Genomic DNA, 21,167 nt, shown 5'->3' with positions numbered 1-21,167 from the left:
AGTTGAGCTAACCCTTCTTAATATTATGAGTCAATATTGATGATGTGATATGTCTCCAGATATGATTAATGTCAGTCAAGACAGAACACGCACAAATCCCAAGCGACTAGCTGCTATGTGACGGTAGAGAAGATTCTCTGCTTCCTTTGGACCACTGGGTAGTCTCTCTGATGGCAGGAACTCATATGGATAGCTGCAAAGAACAACTACTGTTTTGGTTGCTGAAACTGGAATGACAACAGAAATCAGCGATTTCAGTGGCTCCTGAAATGTCTAAGACTTGGAATAGTCTCACCAATGATGATCTAGTAGGAACCAAGCTCAGCAACACAGTCATCTCTTCGCACTCACAAATGATTGCGACCGATGCGGTAGACTTATTGGGATGTTGATACTCCCTTATTCTGATACTAGAAAAATCAGAATTTTCTATAATTAGCACTTTACCGATGACTGTTAGCTGAATTGCGGTAGTCACGTATCTTCAAATCTCCCGTGCGGGCCCCAAGTATTCGGCTAGCCACACATGTAACAAGACGACTTCTTCTCATGATTACGTTCTTCAGCTCTCTTCCTATTCCAATTTCAAAGCCCTCCTAACTTGGTTTGTTGTAGCAGCCAAGGCTCAAGGAAACTATGAGAAGTATTTCCAACTGGAGTTAATGAAACTTGTGAAAATAGAAAATAACTGTGAAATGTGTGTCTGGTGCATAAATAAGTTTATAAACAGAATAACTATTTCAACTATATTTATATTTTAACTATATATTCAAAGATTATATAGTTAAAAATCAGAGATTACCTTCGCTCAATGTCTAGACCAAGGTGAAATGGAATGGTTTACATGATGTTGGCTCTCTCTAGTTATGCTTAAATCTATACATTTAAATCAATTTATAACATAAAAAATATTAATTAATTTAGAATAAAAATTCTAACCATAAAATAAAACTAAACAGCTGGACTGTTTACCCCTCTAGTGGAAGAATCTAGATTTCAAGCCGTGCCTACTAAAATTATCCATTGTGGACATAGTGGTTCTTTCTAAAGAAGGGAAAATTAAACATTAAAATAATCTTATCTTGCATCAAATTTAATGGTTTGTTATTTGCCTGCCAAAATTTTAATTTTGAAAACAATTTTTTACCTGTGAATTTTTATATTTTTAGAAATTATTTTGTTGGTTATGACCAGGGACATATGCAGAGGGAATAATTCCCCCTCCCCTTCAAATCCCTAAAAATCTATCATTCCCACCAACAAAAGACAAAATTATTTAAAAGCGAAAGTGGGAAAAGTGGTTCTATCCCTCCTTCTCCCTCCCCCCACCAAAAAATATTAAATTCTGCTTATGTTCCTGTTTATTACTACTAATTATTAATATTTGTGCCCTTTGGTGAACAAATGTACTACTATATATAAATGTATATAATTACTGTGCATTAAATTTAGATGATTTGGAATTCAAATTGTAATTTTTTTTATCTTTCTTACAGTTTTAATTATTTTCTTTTTGCAAAATGTTCAAGTATTTATTTTTATTTTATTCATTTTCCAATTTTAATTTAAAATTATTATCTGAGTAATTTCAGATTTTTTCCGGAGTATTCAGGTATGTGTAAAAGGTCCTGTAATCTAGGGTTTCTCTTTACCATCTGTGTGCAGTCTTTCAAAAGTAGGATTGTTTGTTTGTCCATGACAATGATTGGTAAGAAATTTGTATTTGGTTTATGAGTGTGTATTTGATAATGTTGTATTTATAGTGAATTTAGAATGTTTTTCTGATGTTGCACAATTACATCAGTGTTTCGTTCATTTCATGGGATGCCACAATTTTTTTCCCAAGTAACATTACTGCATGCACATGCTATGTTTAGGAGATATGCTGCCTCCGAAATAGGTGAGTTTATTTTTATTTTGTTCCTGTACTTGCAGTTAATCAGCATAATCCGAGGTTTCATGGTTGTATCACTTAAAATCAGAATGATGTAGAAATGTTTTCATCATTTTGTGGTTAGCAAATAAAACCTGACTAAAAATTTTGGGGCAAAGTAAAGCTGGTCCACCATAAACGTAGTGTAGGATGCACAAGTGATAAATGGCAGAGTAAAAATAATTTTATCAAAAAATTTAGGAACATCTGCTGACATTAACTTCACAATTTCATGAAATTAAAAGATAAAATATCATAATTAACCGATTAAAACGTACATAAATCTGTGGTATAAATTTAGGTTATCATTTCATTTCTTTGTACCAAATTTTATTTTGTTTCATTGCATCCAGTAGACAGGTCTTAGTCTGTAAATGTTTGCACAAAAATATTGAAGATATAAAAATTAAAATAGTCATAATGTCAAATATTTCTTAGTATCTTCAGTTTATCAATATGACACCACTGCTCTTTCTCACACACACTCTGCATGTGCATGAACACACATGTGCTTGGGAAGCTCATGATTGTTAGTTTTTACTGTTGCCAGTTTGTTGGGTCTCGCAGTTGTCACAGTGCTCAAGACAAGATAGTGACGTGTCTACTGTCTGACGCAGGTGTACCGACTCGACGAGTTGCACGGCTCCGACTTGTGCTTGTCAGGAACAGCAGAGATGGCGCTTGCAGGCTACGTGATGAACAGGCAGTTCCATGCATCTGAGCTGCCCTTGAGGTTGGCTGCCGTTAGCAGGTGTTTCAGAGCAGAGACATCCAGACTTTCTGAAGAGAGGGGAATTTATCGGTAATTTTTAACACGCGTAACTTCTGTGACAGTATTTTGGCTATTCATCTTAAACCATTATTTAAGTTTATTTATATACTTTTGAGTCAGAACGTCTGTTTCATCGTAGATATATACAGTAAGTAAGCTGCTTAAATGTATCACATGGTGTTAGATAGATTGTGACTATAGATTGATATGCCGTTAAAACTATGATGATTACTTCTTTTAATACCCATCTCAATGGAGTGTCCGTGGTTTGTGGTGTTGTAGTTCATGGTTGTTGACTTGTTTCCCCCCCCACTTATGGTGCATGTGATGAAAAAAATACATTAAAAATTTGTTTTGAAGTTTGAAATGACAAAATATGCCATGTTTTGAATTGTTTACATGAATTATTGCATTACTTTTTAGCGAGACAGTAGCGCAAAAAAACTTTTAATACTTCTTGAATTTTTGAAATGTTGCTTATTTATTATGTTTTTGATTATGAAGTCCTATTAAACATCAAAAAAGGGGCATTTATATAGCACTAATTACTTAATTTTACCAGTAAACGTTGGTATATAACAATCTCATCAGGTATTATTATGTCAAGTATTCTTAAGCAAACAAATATTCGTTATTTCGAAGTGTTAGTTCTCGAGGGCGAATAAAACACGAATAGTTTATTATTTTGTATTCAAAAATTTGAATATTCACACAGGCCTAGTTTTCATATGTTATGTTTATACAGGATGTATCAAAATTCATGTTACAATGCTTGAGGGTAGAAAGCTCTTATTATTTGCAACCATTTTTGCCAATAAACATGTTGCCGGAAACGTGTAGTTAAGCCCCTGTAGCCCCAGAAATAGTCAGCGTAGGCAACCCGTTGTAGAGTGTTATGTTGTGGATGTGCGGGCGTTCGAGTAGAGAAATAACCTTTTTAATCATGGCACAGATTTTAATTTCACTCTGAAATCAATCACAGCTTTGGCTTTGTTTCTTAACATTGAAATTGTTGCATACGTTTTAACAACGTGACAGCCTAAAGCAACGGCTCAAAGACACACCCACCTTGAGCGACACAGAGGTGGCAATGGCGAATCATGTTTTCACGGATACGCTGGAGCATGTGTGGAGTCGACCTTATGATTTCGAACGCTTCAATGATTCGCTGTGTAAGCTCTTCTACCGTTTCTACTGGCGTAGCGTAGATAAGCCCTTTTACATAACCCCACAGAAAGAAATCTAACGGGGTTAGGTCCGGTGACCTTGGCGTCCATGCGACAGGGCCCGCTCGTCCAATCCATCGGTTTGGAAATGTTTGGTTTAAATACTCTCGCACTTGCAGGGAAAAATGAGGTGGTGCCCCGTCATGTTGGTACCACATCACACGTCGGACATGCAATGGAACCTCTTCAAGAAGACCTGGTAGTTCGTTCTGAAGGAAGTGGAGGTATCCGGCGCCGGTAAGTCGTGGCGGAAGAAAAAAAGGCCCGATGAGTACGCCGTCAACAATACCGGCCCACACATTAACTGAAAAACGTTCCTGGCAAGCTGTAACACACGTTGCATGCGGATTGACATCATTCCAAACATGACTGTTGTGCGAATTGAGAATAGCGTCTTGAATGAACTTGGCTTCCTTGCTGAATAAAACTGCTAACTCGGGGTTCCTCAATACTCTTCGAATGTACCAACGAGAAAAGGTCATGCGAAGAGGATAGTCCGCCGGACCCATGTGTTGCACTTTTTGAAGGTGGTACGGGTACAAGAGTTGCTCATGAAGAACTCGCCAAACAGCCATTTTGTCAGTGTCCATATCGGAACCTTCTGCCCTTGTGCTTGTATCCGGACTCTCCTCAAATCTATGAAGTACATCTTCTTCAAAACTGGGAGTACGAACCCTGCGTGGAGCACCAGCATTTGGTCTTGTGACGGCACATGTACCAGTATCACGCATTCGCTGAGTATGTCTTGCACACATGGTGTGAGCTAGAATACTACCTCCCGGATATCGTTCTTCGTACAGACGACGGGCGGCTCGTCCATTTTATCTAGCTTCCCCGTAAACAAGCAGCATGTCCGTGTACTCACTAAACGTGTACTCCATTGAGCTCCACTAAAACGTCGCTCTTTTCAGAACCACAGCGAAAGAAATGACACCACGAGTTTGCTTGTACGACAGAACAGTCAACGACAGACCACCAGTGATATCAAAACACACTGCGACACTGCGATGTCACGCTGCACAGTGCTATGGCACGGCACGAACGGAAGAAAAGAGGTGAGGGTGCCACCAACGGAAGTAAAAAGGGGCGGGGGTCAGCATTCGACATCGTACAGTCCTCTCGAGCGCTGCCCGGCATCGTAAACACGTAATTCACCACAGCATCGCCTGTCTCACACAAAGCCCAACGGGTTGCCTACGCTGACTCTTTCTGGGGCTACAGGGGCTTAACTATGTGTTTCCGGCAACATGTTTATTGGCAAAAATGGTTGCAAATAATAAGAGCTTTCTACCCTCAAGCGTTGTAACATGAATTTTGATACATTCTGTATATTTATTTTATATTGTGACATGCCCATCTACAGTTTTTACACTTAATGATGGGTGCAAAACAGACGTGAACAATGAACACAAACGGTCACTGCATGAGACCAGGCATCACTAGCATGTTAGGATTGCGCAAGATCAGCAAGACCTACCAGGACAATCTGGCAGACAGGCACCACTCACAAGCATTCTCATCAAAAACGTAGGCACCACACACATACAGGGACCACAAGACAATTGCAGAAGTACACAAATACAATCATACGTAGACTTAAGTGGACAATGGATATATACAGAACAAGAAACGCACAAAAACAAACACAAAGGTATATGTAAAAAAAAATTAATTTTTCAGTATATTACTCAGATTATCACGTTTATTGAAATTCGAGATGTCTAAAGATATCATTCTTTTTGTAGTAGGTATATGCAGTAGATGTTAATTTACTGTTAAATTGTGGTACTCTAATGCCAGTATTATCAAGAATATACTTACAGTTTATATATTTTAATTATAACAATTTTTAATAAACATTGCATCAAAGTATTCACTGCGGTCAGCTAGAGAAGTTAAGTAATATTCATGAAAATATTTAAGCCTAATTATTTTTATTTTTTTTTTGAATAGAGTCAATTTTATCACTATCAGATTTATTAATAGAATTCGAAATAACTGAACAATATTTTAAGTTAGACCTAATTAGTGATAAGTAAAGAGAAAGAATAGAATCTATATTTGTAGCATTATCTATTACAAACATGGGCAAACTTTTTAAAGGGAGGGCCAGATAAAATAAAAAAATTATCTAGGGCAAAAAAAAAATTGAAGAAAACAATTTTTATAAGTGATAAACTTCATTTTAGATTTACATCACACAAAATTTATATTATATGCCACAACATAGCTGGCATGTGTAGCTAGCTTTTGAAAACAGGTTTTTTTTTCTCTCTTTTCTTTTCTTTTCTCCCCCTCCTGATCTGACAGTGTTTTACATAGAGCTCCTGCCTTTGCTTACATTCTTCTTCGCTCATAGTCTAAAAAGTGGCATTGTTATGTTTTGTCATGAAGTGTCGTCAGAGATTGAATTCCTTGAATGCGGCTACAGCTTCATTGCAAATGAGGCACACAGGTTTATCCTGATGCTTGCCCGCCCTCTCTATATTAAACATCACGTTACTTTACGTTATAATTAAACCCAAAACGAGTTTTAATAAGCTCAGAAGCAATTCAGGGAAAAAGGTATTTCGGCAATAGGCCTACTCACGTAATATGCTGCGAGGAATCTGTGCGACGTCTTAGGTTATAAATAAAGCGACGAACAATAGAATAATTCATTAAAGCAACCAACCATCTCCGCCCTTTATTTTTCACGTCGCTATAACCACACATATTTACTTATTTTGGAATATAATAGTAAATATGGACGAGTTATGTACACAAATGGATATTTTTCTTTCGCCACAGCTGAACATGTACATTGGGACGCCATCTTGTGACCGGCGATCTACCAACTATATTTATATAAAAGTATAAAATTAAGTTGTGAAAGTAAGTTTAAATACTTTTTATATACATAGGATTGAATATATATGTATGTACATATAATTATTTATGCCACGTTTATCTTTTCTTTTTAATTATTAATATCTAGTTTATACTTCCACCACCAGGGCAGGGAAATTTCGGCGAGATTTATGCGCGCGCATCGCATCCCTTCCAAAGGGGAGTTAGTTCGCCCTTCCCTTCCTTTTTTCGTTCCCGTGCTTTTCTCCCTATATAAAGGGAAGGTCATCCACCTGAAGGCAGTTGATCGGCCCGACGGCCAGTGTGGCTGGAATCCGCCCACTGACCATAGGACGATCCTAGGGGGAGCAGCAGAACTGGCTATCCGTTTTCTGCAGCACACTCCCCTCCTTCGCGAGCCAGGCCACCGGAGGACCTATCTCGGCCTAGGGAATTTGTCCCCCCCCCCCCCTTCCTTGACGATAGGGTGTACTTTGTATAATTCAGTGAAAGCCGACGCAGGCGACCAATTGAACTGTTTGACATTCAGGTCAATTAAAGTTTTCTTGTAAAAATACCGTCATTTTCAATGAAAAGTCTAGCCCCATCCCTCACCCCTCTAGCTATTCATCTACGCCAGCAGGTCGCACAGCAGAGGAAACTCAAGGTCACCTCCGTGAAGCCTCCGCCGGGGTTATTCCCAGCCCTGGTGCGGATACCCGGACCACCACCAAGCCTGGAGGAGCTCGTCCAACGCCAAGAGAACTGCCCGGATCTGCGCTACGGCTTCCCTCTGCCGAGGGGACTCTGCGAACTCTTGCAGACCGCCCTTCCAAGCATCAGCACAACCACCATCAAGAGGAAGAAAGAGGAAGAGCTCAACCAGCATCAGCTTACGCCCCTATTACCTCATTCCACCTCCACTCTCACCCATACCCAGCCCTTCGAGGACCACTGCTCCTGAACAGACCACCAGCCCCCTCGAACCTCCTTTGAGAGACCAGGAACCCAGCCAGAGACGTATACAAAGTATCCTGCGTCTCTATCTGCACTTCCAGGCTTCCCTGTCACCCATCGCCGGCTCTCCAGGACATCCAGGGATCTACAAACAGCCCTCTCCAATACCGTTCCAGCCCGGAGACAGACGCGTCCGCAACCCCTGCGCCGCCCCTCCAAGAAGACTGCCCAGCCATAATCCTGCCGCAAGACCAGTTCGACCTTCTCCACCCCTGTCCCCCTCCGGAAACAGGATACCTGGCTCTCACCCAAGAGGGCTCGGTGCGAGAAGCCTTTATAGGTATGAAAAAGTATTTCCAATTGCACTCATCTTTAAAAACACGGCATTCTGAATCAACTTTACATTTTTTACTTGCCATTGTAACGATCAAAAATGTCAAAAAGACTACCAACAAAGCAAAACTATAGAAACACAAGTCAGACACACAGCCGCAGAGGTGACTTGACACTGACTACGTGACTGTCCGAACTACACTGACCTTGAGAACAGGGGAAACGAAAATGGTAGCTCCCGATTCATTCTGAATTTAGCTGAGTAACACTGTGTACTCTACAGGCCAGGCACTGTGAAGACACCAGTGTGAACACTGCCCTACACACTGTACTCCACATCGCCATGCTACTGATTTACAGACATCTACTACGGCACTACGCCTACGCGAGGATGCGTGAAAACTCATTTAATATTAGATGTGATCATACCGTACTTAAAATGCAATGAGAATAAATCGGTTATTCTATTCTAGCTACGCAGAAAATGCATTTTGTCTTATCTGTAATTGTAGGGGTTTTCAAAACTGTGTCGCGGGCTGGATTGACTAGCCCAAAGGGTCACACTTCGCCCGCGGGCCTTTTTGCCCATGAATTATCTAGTATGTAATCATTTTTGATAGGAAGATATTTCCTTATGAAGGACATAATTTTTTTAAATTGAGAGTTACTTGATTTGTTTTGCACCACTTGTGAATTTCATTGTCAAGTTTAAATAGTAAACACTCATCAAGAGTGTGAATGATTATACAAATTTTGAGGTCATGTGCAAACAATACATCAGAGGAATGGGTGGGTACGCACGAGATGTCATCGATGAATGTACTTAAGAGTAAAGGAGAGAGTGTACCGGAACAGGCTTTAAAAAGTGCAGATTTACAGTTGTTTATAGATAAAAAAAAGTTTCTGTTGTTAAGGTAATTGTAGAACCATTTTACGAAATTGTCACGTAAACCAAAGTTAGACAGTTTCCTAAGTAAAATAACATGGTTGACAGTATCAAAAGCTTTCGCAAGATCAAAGTAGCAGACATACTGCCTCTCTCTCTTACTAGCTAATTGATAAATGCTGTGGTAATTGCAAGAGTTCAACTTTCCCATCATAAGAATACATACAGAAGTTGCCAGAAAGCCTCGGCAGCTGAAAAAAATCTGAAAAAACCATGAAACCGCTGAGTTGCGCACCTGTCTCTCATCCTTTCTTTCACTCAAACTTTACCAAATGTTCTAGAATCATTATGATAGCTTCTTACTCACTTCAAACATAAAATATAGGCATTAAAACAAAATTGAAAGTAAATAACATACTGGAAAAATACATACCCACATAATAACATGAGAACCAATAAAATTTGAACTAAACTGCTTTTCTAAATAAAACATCACAAAATTATTTACAAGAATATTAATGATGATAAAATACTAGTATAAAAACTAGTTCACTATAACATTGAAGGAATATAATCAGTTGATTCCTATGAATGAATAAAACATAATATTAATTGCTCAAACATTCTTTTAAAAGCTTGAGAGGGCAGGGTCTTGCAGTTTTACAAGCTACATAATTGATGTCGACCGGGTCTTCGCCCCCATGAGCCTGGTGAGACTTCGCTCCCTTCCCCAACCTTAGCCATCATTGTCTCGCATTTGTACAGCCATTGTATGTAATTGTGTGTGTTCGTACACCTCCTTAATATCCTTAAGATGTACTTAATTTTACCTTGATTGAATAAGGATCCTTAAAAGTCCATAAATTTCATTAAGAATCCTTAAAAACTGATTTAAAGTAATGGATAAATTCAGAAGTAAATGTAATTTATGATCAAATTAAATGTTAGGGCTGCAAATTCCAGAGATTACCAAAGATAATAAATTCTGAACAATAGGGGCGTATCTGTATGAATTGAACTGACCAGCAAAAAATTATTTTGTGCATGGGCTATTCAACATTTTTTTTTCTTGAGGTATTTTGGGATATACAAATAGTTTTCTATCTCTTGATGGTGTTCAAAGCGGTGAAGTAAAGGAGTCCTTAAAAAGCCTTCATGTTTGATTGCACAATAGGGTACGAACCATGGTTAAAATGGAGTGCTACAACATCAGAAGACACCCAGTCATGTAGTGTTTATACCCATTTTAAGTAAACTATTTATGTAATTGTAACTCTTAATTTTTGTCGCTTAGTGTTTATATTTAAATACTGGCTTAAGTGTCCTGTTTTATTGTAATTTAATTACTTACGCATCCTGAACAAAGACGGTGTTGCGATTCGTTATATGAAATAAAAAGATTTTCTTTCTTTTTCATTCGAGAGTTTTATTGTCCGAAAGACGAAACAACCGCATCCAATCCCTTTCAATGTTTTGCTCACGCATTCCACTCGTACATCCGCCTGTCGAGAATTGCTCGCAGCTCGGGCGTTGTTACTTAACGAAAAATGACATCGGTTAAGTCCTTAATTTCTACATATTTAGTGAGAAGTCAATGAACGCGCCCTTCTCGTGCAGCGACAGACGACTGGTGAGATCATGGCACTGTGTCCTTTACGCAGGGAGGGCAGTCACATGACCTCACCGCTTCATATCACACACACGCTTCATTCACACTACAAATCATAAGCCAATCAGAACACAGAACATATACACTGAAAACCATTTTCATACATAGAAACAGGTGATTCACTTTCTCCTTCTCTCTCCAACACCGTGAGACAGCAGTTATCATTACGGTCTCTCTCTTACTGGGGAATTACTGTTTTGTTCTCACTCGCACTTACAGGCCTCTTATGCCTGTCTCTTTCTACACTTCACCCCAGACACAGTCCCTTGTTCTAGAATCATTATGCAACATCTGCATTCTAATAAAAACGTAATATATAATTATAATACAATATTCAAATTTAAATAAATAATAGAGAAAACTCATTACACATACTACAGTAAGTCCTCTATTTACGTCGTACCGATTTACGTCGTTTCGGATTAACGTCGCTAAAGTTTGAGTACTCATGTTTCAATTTAAGTTGTCGCCGATTCACAATAACGTCGTTTACAATGACCGTAAATCTTTATTTTAACCAAAACACCGTATATAATTCGTTTATAATTCTTTGTTTCCTTCGGTAGTTAATTTATACTACGTAGCGTAAGCTACACGTTCACCGCCTTATCTTATCATACATCATGAGGGACGCTTCCTGCTCTCCGCTGCTCTCCGCGCTGTGATGCAATACTACCAGCCCGCCCGCTCGGCCACCCACGTATCTCGCACGTAGAAGTGTTATCTACTTCCCGCAACGACACAGCATTTTCTCCTACCCCTTTTCGTCCAACTCCTTGGCACTTCAGTAGAGGTGTAAAAGTAACTAAAAAAAGTGTACCGGTATGTATTCGTTACTATAACAATTAGTACTCGTTACTTTCGTATCGTTACTCGTTACTTCTGATACCGCATAACATGCTATGTTATGTAACAGCAACGAATCGAGTCGTATTTCGTACGCGTACAGTATGACGTCGCGTAAATAATAATAAATCGAATATAAACAATTAAACGTATTTGATAATTAACAGCTTTTGTTAACCAAGAAACAATAAAATCTCATTAGAGCAGCTTTATTATAATATCTCTTTTAAGATAAGAACAAAAAACGTGAAAATACGCGATAGTAAAAAACAAAAACATACATATTTATAATTTGTAAAAAAATACTTTCTTACGTTGTTTCTGTTCCAATCTCAAACTTTGTCTACACACACAATACCTTTAATAAAAAGTAAAAAACTTGGACGACGAATTTCCAAATTATACTCGTCTTAATAAACAAACGTCGTTCTTTGTAACGAATAAGCGCGCGCATGCGTAAAACATACGAAAAATGCGAGTAACGAAATGCATTCGTGTGTAACGTTTTGTTACTCGTTACTAGATGCCGCACCCGTTACTCAGTAACGAATATATACGGTTTGCTACAGCTCTACACTTCAGTCGCTATGATATCATTGAGTTGGCCGGAGTTTTAAACGTGCCGTTGTTAACTTTATCGTGATTAAATGCGTTTGTAGTAGGCCTACAGTATCAGCTCACTGCAATTTATGATTTTTTCTTTATAAGATGTCTTCCAAACGACTATATATCTGTTTTTATATTTCAATCAATAAAGGTAATAAAGCAGCTGGTTAAATAACCATTCTATAAAACTGAGAAGTACTAGTTGGACTTGTTTCCCACGCTGTCGGTTGTAATTTGCTGATAAAATTGCCCGTTTCACGTCTGTATGCCAGCGCTTCCGGCCGACCTTGGGCCGTGGTCGGCCGGTGGCATGAAACATGGCTCATTTTGCGTCGTTTCTATTTACGTCGCGGTTTTCAGGAACGTAACCCCGACGTAAACCGAGGACTTACTGTATTAGGTAATTATAAGTAGCAAAACAAAGTTGAAAGGATGACAGAAGAAACATGATTATTAAATAATTATAAATTCAGAATAAAATATACTGGCAACCTAACCCATTCTTAATAACACTTTTATTAGTAGAAAAGGCTTGTATACTGCAATGCTACAACGGAGCCCAACAGTCCTGAGCGGACCTGAACTTGGCCAAAGCAGGCATTCTTTTAAATACCTAATTACTGTATGCTAATAAGTGTCAAGGGCATGAAAGAATGTGCCTCATTTCTATAAGTGTCTTGTGTGTTTTTCACTAGTAACCCATGGCTCCAATTCAAATAAGCTTAACGGATTCCTTGCTCGGCTCTAAGCACGGCTCTGGTAGCACCCGAGGCTGACATCATCACCAGTTGAGGTAGATGCGCCAGCACCCCAGGGACTTCATCTGTTGCCATCACTGAGTGTTAATTCTGTTTTATATATTTAAATTAATTAACATTGCTTTCTTTACATCCTCTGGGTCTGCCTCGGTTGGCAGACCGCTTAATTAATGATTCTTTAGCTCATGTGTGTGACTGAAAACAACTACGTGAATCCTTTGTGCCACCACGAGAGTGGTTTGTAGGTTTGTACCACACCTAAAACTATTTGTGCCATCTGGCTTTTTACTAGTTTAATGTAAACTAGTACGAAGGCGTGAAGTATCTGTTCACGTGAATGAAAATGGGCGAGATAATTGTGTTGCTTACTGGTCATGTGTCAGCCATCTGCAGATAATACGTGTGGGATGCCTTTAGAGCCCAAATTAACTTCCATCAGTGTAAGCGTGCCCGACACTGAGAGCAAGTCAGGAGTGCTTAATTTTTGGTTAGTTAAAGAGGGTTTGAATCTTACTTTCACATAGGTGACGTCATGACCTAAGAGGAGTCTCCACTGGGTCCCTGTGCCCTTTTCATAGAGTGGCGCCCATTCATAACTTTCGTAACAAAACCTAACCGTCTGACTTACAAAAATATTTTGATTTTAAAAATATATATGTAATTTTTGAGCAGTTCTGTGTACCATATCCAATTGTATTTTAACGTAAAATATTAAAGTAAGCAGTTATGTGTGTTTGTGATGCTAAACTGTGCCATAGCCAATATCTATTTGATTTTAAAAATTATATTAATAAGATTTTGATATAATTAGAATTAAAAAATTTGATATAAACTGGGTATGTTATTAAGAACAATTACCTCTGAAATTATGAGAGAGAGGTAAAAAATAATCAACTTTTTTTATATGCTTAAATTTGTGGTAGTTTAATGTTTCTTTCATTGCTTAATGTGCAAAATAATTCTTCATGACGTGCAAATGCTGCACTGTCGTTAGGAAGTTTAGTACCTCCTTCATTTGAGGACGATAACTCACTAATGAGAGAAGTAGTAGTGATGTCTTACGGCATTCTAATGATTTGATTTGTTGAACAAAGTCGTGAAGCACTCATTGATATGGCAATTTGTGAGGAGAGTATTTTAAGCCTCTGTGAGGGACTGTAACTGATTTTATCATAAAAATTTATTTCTTTTATCATAAAAAATATTTTATTTCGCTTAACCAAACTGTCTATGATTTCAAAGTTATGAAAAGATATACTTCTTGCATATTCTTGACATTTTAAACATCCAACAAAATTGTTTTTGTTATGTTTTGTGTATTCGTAGCGGGGAAAAGAATAAAGGCCATCCGATCCTCTGTCCATGGAGCCTCTGATTGCTGCATGTAACCTTGTATGGTCATGTCTGTCTCTTGTCCCAAGCTCTCTTAGAGCGCCATTTCCCCTAGGGTCCCATGGATGTAACAACTTTTATAAACTTATTTTTGTTAAAAGAATAGTGTGAAGGCTAAAAAAAACATGCAACAAATTGTTCAAAAGTTTTAAAAGACCGCGTGGTCCACCCTGCTGGTCAAACTTTATTAACCAGCAGAGGCTCACAACCTCGAAGCTCTCTGTCTGGAGTTGCGCGCAAATTTCAAACATACTGAATTCCCAAACTAAAACCAAGCTCAAATAACACAGAAGACGGAATCAAATAACAAAAACTAATAATTATTATCAAAACAAAATAGCAGGGTTAAATCTTTAAATGGAAAGCTACATGGAAAAGTTATAAACTGTATATTTACCAATAAAAGTGCAATAATCTTTTACTCTTATCACCAAATGCATATTTACTAAACATGACTGTTACTCCAACAAATCTCCAATGGGCTGCTAATTATAGCTATAAAATCTGCTTGCCAATAACATTAAAACTTACTGGGTATACTGTTTATGCAAAATACAATATTTTCCTTCAAAGCACAGCAAAGTCAAAGTGGCAGCTGATTAATCTAATATAAATCTAAAGATGAACATGCGGGTACCCATCTTGTATTTATTATATTGAAATAAACTATCTTAATCGAGCTCAACCAATATAACTAACTTGCAGCTGCATAAAATAATATTTATTTTCTAGGTAGAAGTCTATTCTCGCTGAAAAAGGTTTATCACACTTAGTTTAGTTCTAATTTAAAAAAAAAAACAATGTAACATCCAGGTATAACGTATTCTTCCATGCGCTCAACACAGTTGGGGGAACTTGCCTGTAAAATGGAAATATTAAAAACAAGACTCAAATTGCTAGAGCATAACACAGTAAAATGGCATGCCTACCAGCACTTTAGTGCTTTCCAACTTATGTAACAAAATTCCGACGCAATATTAAAATTGCTTGCGACATAATTGTTCTTTGTGAACATTATAATGTCAGGCCACAACATTAACTTGGCCTCTGAAGAAAGTCCTGCCTGTAGCACCGTTGTCCCTTGGTTCCTCGGCAACAACTTTGTCGAGCAATAATAAAATCAAATTCCAACTTGCGGTTTGTCTTCCTCTTGCCGTGTAAATGCATACACACCAAAAGTCTCCTGGTATGCATAAGAAACTGGCACTAATCCACAAACGACCATATTTTCACGACCTATAATGTGGGGAGAACTGGGTTCGTAAGGGATAGCCCAATTAAGTTTTAACAGTTTTATTGATTACTCATATTTACATTAATAATAAATAATTATAATTAAAAATTGATTATCACAAATCACTGGCACTTAAAAATGTTTATTCTCAAGTCACTCAATGTCTGTCAAGTTCTGAGTTTGCACTCCTCACTGGAGCTAGGCTCAACAGTGATTCGGCCCTTACCTCGCGCCTGTCCACACACCAGTCTCGCACCACTCAGTCACCACACTCTGACATTCCAATCTAACTCCGCATCTGGCCACTCTTGGGAGGGGGGTGGGAGGAGGTCTCTCACCCTCTTCGCCGATGTTGCACGTCCCTTCAATCGGAATCTGCTCGGAACTGTCGGAACTCCCGCAGAGGCCGGCGTCGCTGTTTTAGTCGTCGTGGGTCGTCTTTCCAGAACCGATGAGAGCAGGTGTGACTAGTCGCCTCATCCCGGGCTGACCTGATGCCCGAACAGTACAGAAAAGCAGCGTCATTTTGCATCACTCCGCACTGCGACCTGCAGAATTTCCCAGGCCGCTCAGCGATAGATAACAGCACCGAGGCAGGACAATGCATGGGGGGAGGAGGGGGGTAGCGACGACCCTTGTAATTCGGCCAGGCACGCGTGGCATGCCTTACGTCAGTGAACAGCACATGACACGGTGCGTGACGTCAGTGGCCATGCAGGACCGCTAGCCAGCTCCGAACCTGGCGTGTGCCGCGGTCCTGTCTGAGTTCGCAGCAATATTCTTCATAAATACAAGCAGAGGTTGCAAAACGTTAACCGTCACTCCATCGAATGGTTACAAATCGCACGTGAAATTTTTCTGCACGAACTGCTGCTCAAAGCATTTTTTAGTGTTGCCACACCAAATTAAACTCTCTTGCACCACACTAGGACGCTTCCTAAGACACACATACCCATTAGTTGTTTCTGCACTTCGCCTCCACTATTGCCATCTAGTGGGTCATTAACACACTACTTAATCGCACAGTTCATCCAGTAGCGCCCAACTATCGGCATATTCTGAAGCACACACCTCTTTTACCGCATAATCGTCGCACTTGCATAATCATCACACCCATATTTTAGGGCGTCAAAATTTGGATAAAAAAAAACTCTCGTAAACGTCGCATGATGTTTTTGGTCCCGCAATTAGATTCCGAGCACTTTGTGTGGGTATTTTTTCCGTATAAAACAATGTATTTTAAAGTAGAAATATAATATTTACAGTAGAGTCTCACTAATCCGGACCGGACCCTGTCCGGATCACCGAAAGTCCGGATCATCCGTAATCAACTTTAAAATGTATCAAAAACAAGTTTTATAGGCTAAATAAAAAATCTTTATGCTTAAAAATCAACTGCATTTTATTATAAGGTACTTAAGAAACTATATACATATGTTACATATGTATGTAACATATATAAAACAATAATATGTATTGTACATACCTACATGTAATTTAAAAGTATAAAACAATTAAAGTTTAAAAACAATTAATTTACTCGAAAAAGTCTGTAATATTCTTTTGTTTTAAAGAATTTTGCCATCGTTTTGCCGTGCGATCTCATAGGCGCCTCAACGTCAGTAGCTCAGCAGACGTGTCGCTTTGCTTCTCAAAGTAACTCAGCAACCCCTCCAGCATTGTAGTCGCTTCGCCATGAGTTGGGCCAGCTGATTCCTCCGTACCTCCATCGTCATCTTCCGAACTGTCTATTTCAGTTGCTGTGTTTGCAATGCATGCCTCCATGATTTCATCTTCACTTAACATTTGATGACCAATACCGTTGTCATCGTTAATCCATTCTGATATGTCATTCTCCTCTATGTTGGCACAACCCTCCAACTGTTGAAAAACATGTACAAAATCAAAGCTAGTTGAAGTTGGTTGAGTTTCGTCTTGTCCCTGTTTTTCCTGTGAAATGCTTGGCCACAAATTTCTCCAGCTTTTTTGAAGAGTTGACGGCTTAATTTCTTCCCATGCTTCTGCGACCAAGTAAATGACAGTCTTCATTGTCACTTTCTTAATATGATCCATTAAGTTAGCTGACGGGTCTGTTTCTTGTTGCTCTAAAAGAAACATGATCATTTTTTTCCTATATTGCCGTTTTATTGCTTCAATCACCCCTTGATCCATTGGTTGTATCAAAGCAGTCACGTTTGGTGGCAGAAATTTTATGATAATTTCACCGTCTCGCAATTCTTCTTCACTCGAGTGGCATGGTGCATTATCAATTAACAACACAGCTTTTTCTGGGCGCTTTTCGTCTCTCAAAAACTTTTTTGTTTTAGGAACAAATGTTTCAAAAAACCAAGCTTTAAAAATTTTGCTGTCCATCCATGCTGATTTTTGTGAAGTGTACTGGGCTGGAAGAGCATTTCTATTAAGATTTTTAAGGGCCCTAGGCTTAGCCGATTTGCCTATAACCAATAGTGGAATTTTCAAGTTGCCAGAAGCATTACTACAAGGAAGCAAAGTTACTCTTTCTTTTTTTACCTTATGACCTTTGGCTACAGAATCCAATTTTGATGCTAATGTTTTTTTTGGAAGCATTTTGTAATTTAATCCCGTTTCATCAGCGTTAAACACTTGGCAAGGCTCTAAGTTTTCATCTTTACAAACTTTTCAAATTTTACTTTAAAGTCTTCACTTGCACTATTGTCACCTGACAACATTTCACCACTTACACTAAGTTCACGAATACCGTGTCGATCTTTCCAACGAGATAACCATCCCACACTGGCAGTAAAAGCAGGGTCACCTTTTAATTTTTCATTGAGTTTGAGCGCGAACGCTTGTAATGTTACGCCCGACAGCGGAACGCCTTGTCCACGTTGTTGGCAAAACCAAATGTACAAAGCCTCGTCTAAAGTTTCATTTTTTGGTTTTTTTAACGTGCTTCTGTTACCCAGACTGTCCTTACTCACCATTTTAGCACAAAAATCTTCAATTTCTTTCCGATTTTTTTCCCAATCAGAAACAGTTTGTTTTCCCACTCCTAGATCTTGCGCGATTCTAGTTAATGATTCACCCGCATCAATACGAAATAAGGCTTGGAGTTTTTGCTCCATAGTTACAGTCACTTTCTTACGTTTAGTAGCCATTACGTTGCTCTTAATAAGTGTACACAATACAATACTCGCACTGAATAAAATTTAACTGTCACAAACACTTGTCACCAGCACGAGTAACCATCGACTGAAGGGAACAAAACAAAACAACTCGCAGGTATAGATAGAGTGAGTCACTTCTTGGAAAAGACGATGAGCGGAAAACTAGCGGTAATACTCCCGGCTACTGAGGGCAAGAGGACCCTCTCTTACAAATATATATATTTTTTTTATTTTCCTTTGTCACAATATACTTAATCATTTACGTATTTTTTATATCCGTCCGGATTAACCGGATGTCCGGACTAGCAGGGTCCGAATTAGCGAGACTCTACTGTATTTGGACATTGCCACTTACTTATTTAATTAACGGTAATACGAAGTTGTCTGACGTGTAAATTTTCTTTTAAAAACGTTTTTAAACGTTACAACCTTTATCTGTTTGCGTTGCCGTGGCAAGCGCTTTGTGTAGGTATTTCTTCCGTATAAAACGATGTATTTTAAAGTATAAATCTAATATTTATTCAGACATTACCACTTACATTTTTAATTAACGGAAATACGAAGTTGTCTAACATATAAATATTCTTTTAAAGACGTTTTTAAACGTTACAACCTTTATCTGTCTGTCTGCATCGCCGCGGAGTACCACTTATAAAAATGTAGCCAGCGCATCATTCATGTTTTGGTTATGTTGCTTCCTGTATAGAGCGTGTGCACATAGTCAAAAAATCGATATCTCGCCGATTCATGCAACGCGCACTCTCTGTCAATCGCAGAGTTAACTACATTTGATAGCCCGCACTCTTACGGGGTAAGTGTTAATGACAATAGTTACGCGTTAGTTCACGTCACAGATTCAAATGGCTTGCGTTTGGGTCACATATTTTGTTTTTCTATTTAAAGTTGAAGAAAGGTTTGTTGTTGCATGAATTATTAATATAAATTGTTTCGCGTGCTCTTGTATACTCCACCTTTTTTTTCCTAAATAAACATACTTTCCATGAACTGGTTTTGTTTTTATGAATAACTTTACCTTAAAAAATTTTTTTCCTTATAATCGTCGCACCCCTACTTTTCAAACTTAGTTTAAGTATAAAATGTGTGACTCCGCTCACTTACTTTTTAATTAATTAGAAATTAAATAAACTTGAAAGAATACCCATGTATTATAAATCACAATAAACAATTTGAGACTGCCATGTACAGGAAGATAATGTACATTTACCTACCTACTTTTTGACCTGCCTTAATAAAAGTTTAACAATTATGAAAAAATATTCTAAGGCCTAAATAACACTGTTTAACACCTTGTAAACGATATAAGTAAATAACAATGAATCTTTGTGGCCAAGGCATGGGCCACAGCCAGCTTACATAGAATAGTCTCTATAATCACCAGAGTTTGAAATGAGGATTCACCAAGATTTTAATGAACTACATAATTCTCTTGTAAATCATAATTATTATTGCTCACCAAATGTTTTTACAAGCATGGAACTTGATTTAAAAATACTGTATACTAATTTAACATTTGTATTCATATTTTTCCAACAGCACATAAACTAGTCTACATTAATAAATAAAATTACCTCATACAAATTAAGGAAAGCTTGAAATGGCATGCAATATATACTGTTATCTGGTGGCAGTTTTGGAAACTTAGATGAAGGGACATGTTTGGACATGGCATGCCTGGCTTTTGTGCTGCAGAAAGAACAATGGTAAAAGACATCAAAATCTAATGGACTTCATAATTGTAGCAATTTTGATATGGACTTTAAAAAAGTAGAAGTGATAGTTGTGAAGATGCAGTCGATAGTCATGATTAAGTAAAATTCCCTGTCCCTAGTTAAAGGTTGTAATGTAATGACATACAGTGTTCAGAAAGTAATGTAGCCACAATGAAGACAGTGAGTTTCCACCACTGTGACTGCTCTTGAGAAATTCTAGTTACTTGTACAGTATATTTTAGTAAATAATTGATAAATATGACATTTTGCCAATATTTTACGCTCATTAATGTTGTAGTGTGTTTCCTGAATTGTAGCGTCCATCAGTTCACGAAGGTGGAGATGTTCGCAGTCACGGACAAGGTTAGCTCTGACAGTCTGCTGGAGGAGTTCCGGGAGATCCAGGAGGAAATATTTGCTGGACTGGGACTACACCTGCAGACCCTGGACATGCCCCCGCACGAACTGGGGGCCCCGGCGTACCGCAAGTACGACCTGGAGGCATGGCTACCCGGGCGGAACATGTTCGGGGAAGTGTCGAGCGGAAGCAACTGTACCGACTATCAGTCCCGACGCCTTGCCATCAAGTACTGGCCTCGTGGGGCCTCTGTGCCGGAGCATGCCCACACTGTCAACGGGACGGCCTGTGCCATCCCGAGAATGCTGATCGCTCTCGTGGAAACCCACCAGGAGCGTGACGGAACTGTCGTCATCCCAGAACTGCTCAGACCATTCATGCTTGGTAGAGAGAGGTTGGTGCGAGAAGAGCGAATACCTCACATGAAGTTAATGAAACCAAAGCATTTTAGTTAAAAAATTGATTAATAAAAATTTGTGTGTCAGCATA

At 38.6% G+C, this 21,167-nt stretch overlaps 1 protein-coding gene across 4 annotated transcripts in view; it reads left to right on the top strand.

Annotated features, from left to right (window-relative positions):
- Nucleotides 1-21,167, top strand: part of LOC134527447 (serine--tRNA ligase, mitochondrial) — a 39,073-nt gene extending 17,906 nt beyond the window's left edge. For 2 of the 4 annotated variants that reach the window (XM_063360137.1, XM_063360135.1), the window contains exons 2-4: nt 2,551-2,735; nt 7,819-8,057; nt 20,638-21,167. In XM_063360137.1, the coding sequence (XP_063216207.1) occupies nt 2,551-2,735; nt 7,819-8,057; nt 20,638-20,987 (774 nt within the window). In that variant the 3' untranslated portion in view covers nt 20,988-21,167. The remainder of the gene's footprint in view (nt 1-2,550; nt 2,736-7,818; nt 8,058-20,637) is intronic. The other 2 variants (XM_063360138.1, XM_063360136.1) reach the window with 1 other exon arrangement.

Source organism: Bacillus rossius, chromosome 1, assembly GCF_032445375.1.
Source record: "Bacillus rossius redtenbacheri isolate Brsri chromosome 1, Brsri_v3, whole genome shotgun sequence".
Taxonomy (NCBI): domain Eukaryota; kingdom Metazoa; phylum Arthropoda; class Insecta; order Phasmatodea; family Bacillidae; genus Bacillus; species Bacillus rossius.
The sequence above is the reverse complement of the archived record's forward strand: the minus strand, read 5'-3'. Positions and strand labels throughout refer to the sequence as shown.